General features: G+C 57.4%; 1 protein-coding gene across 1 annotated transcript; it reads right to left on the bottom strand.

The window, feature by feature from the left end:
- Window positions 523-1,161, bottom strand: LOC110256282 (keratin-associated protein 12-2-like). Its single transcript, XM_021069288.1, has one exon. The coding sequence runs from the start codon at window positions 1,113-1,115 to the stop codon at window positions 798-800; it is 318 nt and encodes a 105-aa protein (XP_020924947.1). The 5' UTR covers window positions 1,116-1,161; the 3' UTR covers window positions 523-797.

The raw sequence follows: 6,317 nt of genomic DNA, 5'->3' as shown, positions 1-6,317 counted from the left end.
GGCACATGGAAGGGAACTTTACACGTGTCTGCCTTTGCCCAGTGGAGACCGGTGCTGCTCAGGCAGCTGTGGCAGCCAGGCTGGAGGCAGGAGGCAGGAGCTCAGGTCAGCCTTGGCAGGCCTGTGTGCCTGGGGCTTGGGGGGTGAGGTGAGGGTCTCAGACTCCCTGCCTCTGCTTCCTGGGATGGCAGGACTCTGCTTGGATGAGTGGTGGATTCGGGTGAGTGTTTCTGGTCTTTTCTGGGCAGCCATCCTTTAGGTACCAGGGGGACCCAGGGTCCAGGTCTGTTTCCCACCCCCCCTCAGAGGGAACGGAAGTCCCTCCCCATCCACAGTGTGACTCTCGAGTGGCAGACAGGGGGACACACCCTCCGCCCCTCCACTGCCCAGCAAGGACCCTCCGCCTTCAGCTGAGCCATCAAGAAGGGGGCTCTTGGAGGAGGGTCTGCTGTGCTTTTGATTTGTAAACATCTTCAAGAAGAAAACTGCAAAACTATGTGAAGATAGAATGGAGGGACAAGCTGCGAGGAGAAAGCACGATTTATTCAGCTCAGGTCAGGTGTGGTTTCCTGTTGGGGACAGAGAAGGACCCCAGGACCCAGGGCTTTCCCGAGGGGATGCACCAGTTCAGGGAAGGATCCAGATCATCCTGCCTCATTCCACCCGAATTCGGAGGATTGGTTGATGATGCTTTTCATCTGCCACCTGCAGAACCTGGAGGCCCGCTGGGGACCAGCTCCGGGAGGGGCACAGGTGCGAACCGTCTGTGCTGGGAGCAGCTGGGAGGAGGCTCGTGGTCAAAAGCAGGAAGGGGTGCCCCAGGAGAGGGGTGTGCAGACCAGGCTGGGGCGGGAGTGCTGGCAGAACCCGGAGGACTGGCAGGACGGGGCAACCCACACGACCGGCTTGCAGCTCACGGGCAGAGACACAGAGGATTGGCAGGAGGGGGCCACACACACGGTGGGCTTGCAGCTCACGGGCACATACACAGCCGGCCCGCAGCTCACGGGCACACAGGATGCCTGGCAGGAGCTGGATGTGCAGGAGGATGGCTGGCAGGAGCTGGGCACACAGCAGGCGGTCTGGCAGCCCGAGGAGCAGCTGATGTGGCTCATGGTGGCGTGGGGCTGGGCTGGAGTCTGCAGGAGGGTGGTGATGTCTGCAGGCTTCCTCCCAGGGCATCCTTTATACCCGGGCCGTGGGTGTCCCAGCAATGCAGAAGCACACCTGGTGACCTCCTCATGGCTGTTGCCATCACGCATCCCCAACATCTTATTATCCCAGGATGCACTTTCCTGTGCTGTGCTCCACCATCAATTAGTTTGGCTTTGAGGCCGGTTCCCCCTCTGTCAACAGGATGTTCTGGTTTGGGTTTCTTTGGGGTTCACATTTTTTTTTCTCCAGGCCATTGTTCCACGTGGATCGACTTGGAGGACTGGATAAAATTTTCACTCCTTTTTATCTCATGCTGTCAATGAAGACTTGGAGGCAATCATGTGTTCTGAGTTTTTATCTTGTGCAGGAAAACATTAAAGCAGGAATCCGCAAACTGCCATCTGTGGGATGAATCTGTCCCACTGCCTGTGTGGAAATCAAGTTCTCTGGGGGCACAGCCAGCCCTATGCATTTCGTTTGTCTCGGGCTGTTTTTCTTCAATAAGGCTGAGTTATTGTGAGAGAGATTGTGTGACTGCAAAACCTGAGATCCTCACGCTGCCCTTGACAGAAACTTTCCCAGCTCCTGACTTATCATAATCTGTACAAGAACTGAGTTGTCCATGCAGCAGATTATACTGTGAGCTGGCAATAGAAACATCCCACTCTCATCAACCTTCCAGGGCAGTGAATAAATGTGTGAATGAAAGATTAGTGCATGAATTAATTCCAGAGGGGCTGAGAACTGAAGGGAAGCAGGTTCAGCAGATAGAAGGAATGGGCCGTGGGTGGGTAGTCTGGGGGCCTCTGTGGGGAGGTGATGCTGAGCCAGCACTGGGGCAGCTGAGTGTTGTGCGTGTGTGTGTGTGTGTGGACACTGATGCAGAAACAGGTGTGTTCCAGGAGCAGCAGGAAATCCCACACCTTAGGGTGCTGGAGGGTGGATGCAGGTGGACAGAGTCAGATCCTGGAGCCTGAGGAACCAGGCAGCACACCCTGGGCTGATGGAAGAAAGAGTCGGTGAACTTGAAGACACATCAGTAGAAAGTGCTCAATCTGCAGAAGAGGAACACTGGGTTTGGAAAAAACGAAGAGGGCCTAGGAGACCCTCAGAAAAGCTAAGATGCGAGTAATTTCAACCTAAGCAGGAGAAGAGAATGACTCTGAACCCTAAGAAATTTTTGAAGAAATAATGGAGAAAATCCCCAAATTTGATTTAAAAAATACAACTTACAGATCCAAGACCCTTAGACCGCCCCCCCCACACCCCCTTTCAGGCCCAGCACCATTAGGCACAATGTAGAGACGCAGATTCCAGTGTGAGAGGGAGCAGCCTCCGTGACCATGTCTCCATTTGCAGCAGTGAGAACCTGCATGTGTAACGGGATGCTTCTGAGTCTTTCCGACTCTACATCTGCACAAATGGGGTGTCACTTGCCCCTCAAATGGTGGCAGGACTGACAATCCATTGCCAGAGTCCACGTAAAATGCTTAGCTCAGCCCTGGCACAAAGCTGAAAGCCCATCATGACTGCAGCAATAACTAGGCCACAGCTCCCAGGGAGGAGCCCAACCCAAGGGAGAAACTTCTGGATCATTGACTTTCCAAATTGAAACGGGGGACACTGATGTGCGGCAAATGTGACTGTGCTCATTGGGGATGGACACAGGGTGTTTCAAGTTGGGGAGGACCTTGGAGCTTCCTGGTGGCCTAGCGGTTAAGGATCTGGTGTTGTCACTGCTGTGGTGCAGGTTTGAGCCCTGGTCCCAGAACTTGTGTATGTGAAACCAAAAAAATAAAAATAAAAATAAAAAAATTGGGGAGGACCTTGAAAATCACCGTGTGGGGCCTCCTTCCCCACCTGACGGCCCCTCCCCATCCAGCCCGGGCTCCGATTCTGGAAATCTCAGGGCCACTGGGTCACTGTGAGCCTCCAGCAGAGAAGGAGCTTCCTGAAGAGAGTCACTTAAACCAGAAACTCCAGGAAGAGGCCCCCAGAGGGGGAGAGGAGGAGAGACAACAGGCAGCCACAAGGAAGTCACCCAGCCAGCCTCGACGCCAGGAGGCCACCTCAGAGAAGGAGCCTCCAGACCAGCCCCATCCTCAGCCCTGACCCAGCCCAGCCCCACGCCACCATGTGCCACACCACCTGGCCCTTGGGCTGCCAGGCGTCCTGCCATGTGCCCAGCCCATGCCAGGCCATTTGCTGCGTGCCTTTGAGCTGCAGGCCTGTCCTGTGTGTACCCGTGAGCTGCAAGCCAGCCATGGGCCTCCCTGTGAGTTGCAGGTCCCTTGCGTGTGGGGCCCCTTCCTGCAAGTCCTCTGGCTGCTGCCAGCCATCCTGTCCTATCCTGGTCTGCAGAACCATCCCCTGTGGTGTCCTTTCTTGCTGCTGAGCCCAGGCCAGCGGGACCCCTCCCTTGTGTGTGGGGTCAGAAGCAGCTGGCTCTCTGAGGTCCCATGAGGTAGACCAGACCTCATCCCCTTCACACCTTCCAGACCTGTCTAGAAGGTGTCACAGCAAGGCTGCTCAGTCCCAGCTAGCCAGGCTGAGGAACTCCCCCCACCCCAACAGTGTCCCTTAACCCCAGCCCAGGGCATCCACAAGGCGCCCACACTGGCTGGCATGGGCCGTTCAGGCTCCGCGGTCCAGCATCAAAGGTCTAATAAATGTCAGTGCGTGATGCTTGTCTCCCCCTAAGCTGCTCCCTCCAGGGGTGGTCCTGCAGGACTCTGGAAAGCTCCTTCCGCAGAGAAGGCCAGGCCACCAGGGGGCCATTCAGGTAGCAGAAACCAGGGGGCTGCCCCAGAAAGGGCCGGCTCAGCCCCTGTGCTGTGAGCACGGGTCCTTCAAGGCCATCGGGCGATGGAGGCGGGGTGCCCGGAGGAGGCGCCGCACCCAGCAGAAGGAAGCCGTTGGCACACCAGGGGGCCAGGGGCAGCTGCTTGGGAAGCAAGGAGTAATCTAAGGGGAGCCGTCAGGGAGTCCATCCCGGGGAAGGCACATGTCCAGACCCTGCTGTCAGGTGACGTCACATGGTCCCGAAGATGGAAGGTGCAGAAAGACTCCAGAGCACCCACTACACCTGGCATTTTGTCACCATCCTTCCATTCCAACCAAACCTCCTCGCCAGCCTGTCCATTAGCATCTGTCTCCAGGCCAGTTAATGTCACATCCTGGCCTCCCTGCTGCCCTCCCAGACACCGCGGGGGCTGCCAGCGCTGTCCACCAGCCAGGGGAGGGCTGCGCAGTTTGAAGGGGGGATGGTCCCCGCCTTGGTCGCAGGGGGACAGGGGTGTCACGGTGACGGGGGCTCGCCTGGGATCTGGAGGGCCTCCACGTATTGAGAATCATCCTTGTGTCACAAATGTGTCTGAAATAAACTCTCCAAAGTAAAGACGCTGTGCTCTCTGCTTCTCTCCCTCTGCATCCGCGCTGCGGCCTGACCCGCGAGGACACCCCAGCGCTGCCCTCACCCTGCCTTCTGTTGGCCTCCCGCGGGGCACACGTGGCCTTGTGCGTGTGGCCATGCAGTCCACGCCAACACCGCTGCCCCATCAGGACCCAGCAGAGGGTCTGGGTGTCCCTGGGCTGGGAGGCGGGCAGGGGCGCACCCGCCCATCCCCTAAGGGACCAGTTTGGTGTCGCTGTGGGTTGCAGGGTCTGGTTTCCACGTGGGTCAGCATCCTTGGACCTCAGTTTTCTTGGCTTGGGGTGAAGTGGAACCTTTTCCACGTCTTTTTAGTTCTTTGGGTTTTTTGTTTGTTTGTTTTGCTTTGCTTTTTAGGGCTGCATTCATGGCGTATGGCAGTTCCCAGGCTAAGGGTTGAATAGGAGCTCTAGCTGCCGGCCTACGCCACAGCCACAGCAATGCCAGATTTGAGCCGTGTCTGCAACCTACACCACAGCTCACAGCAATGCTGGATCATTAACCCACTGAGTGAGGCCAGGGATCGAACCCGCAACCTCATGGTTCCTAGGCAGATTCGTTTCCACTGCACCAGGATGGGAATTCCTAGGTCTTTGTGTTAAAGAAAGTCCACCAAGGAGTTCCCGTCGTGGCGCAGTGAAAATGAACCCAACGAGTATCCATGAGGTTGCGGGTTCAATCCCTGGCCTCGCTTCGTGGGTCAAGGTCGCAGAGGTGGCTTGGATCAGGCATTGCCATGGCTGTGGTGTAGGCTGGGGTTTGACCCCTGGCCTGGGCATGTCCATGTGCTGTAGGTGCAGCCCTAAAAGTAAATAAATAAATAAATAAAATAGAGATAAAGATCCTCTTAGGGTTTGGCTCTGTCCCCTCTTCCCCAGGTGGAGCTAAGGGCTTGGGGGTGTTGGTGGGCGGGGGCAGGGCTTATGGGCTCCTGGACCTCCTGGGAGGTGCCTTCTGTTCTTGGTGCCACCTTCCCTGGCCACCCCTGCTCTCCTGCTCCTACAGGCGGCATCATCTGTTCCTGAAGCAGGGGCACAAGCAGGGTGGAGGATGCCAACCTGCTTGGTTTGCCTGCCGTCCACCTGACTCTAGTGCTGGTGGTCCACTGAGACGGCGGGCTCATCCTGCCACTAACCAGAGGGTTTGTTCAGCAGGTGGCTTATTTGCTCTGTGCCTCCTCAGTCAGGCCTGGAAACCTGGAGGAGAGCGAGTGATGTCTGAACCGACCCGTCCCCCACCTCGGGTCCCACAGGAACTTGAACGCAGACCAGCACACAGACACCCCTCCTCTGTGTGGGCACCTCTCTCCAACAGTGCTAGTCCTGGACCCCCAGATCCCAACAGGGGTTCTGCTGGTCCCTGAGTCACCTCTCACCTGCACGGGCAGGGGGTGGGTGTGAGCAGGAGGCATGAGGTGCACTCCGGGTCCAAGCCTAATGTACCCACACCTGCCTCCTGCCCACACCTGCCTCCTGTGCCCACACCTGCCTCCTGCCCACACCTGCTTCCTGTACCCACACCTGCCTCCTGCCCACACCTGCTTCCTGTACCCACACCTGCCTCCTGTACCCACACCTGCCTCCTGCCCACACCTGCCTCCTGTGCGGCCTTGGAGGGCTGTCCACTGCGGGCAGGGTGGACCCTGGGGTAGAAAGGGCCGCGGAGCATGAAGATGGCCCCTGCTTTTAGGTCCTGAGGTCTCTCAGCTGCTTTGCACTTGGATTTGAGAATC

The sequence above is a fragment of the Sus scrofa genome, chromosome 13, assembly GCF_000003025.6.
Source record: "Sus scrofa isolate TJ Tabasco breed Duroc chromosome 13, Sscrofa11.1, whole genome shotgun sequence".
NCBI classification, from domain to species: domain Eukaryota; kingdom Metazoa; phylum Chordata; class Mammalia; order Artiodactyla; family Suidae; genus Sus; species Sus scrofa.
The sequence above is the reverse complement of the archived record's forward strand: the minus strand, read 5'-3'. Positions and strand labels throughout refer to the sequence as shown.

Bases quoted from the DNA above. Each gene is read 5' to 3' on its own strand.
- LOC110256282 (XM_021069288.1), bottom strand. From the start codon at position 1,115: ATGAGCCACATCAGCTGCTCCTCGGGCTGCCAGACCGCCTGCTGTGTG.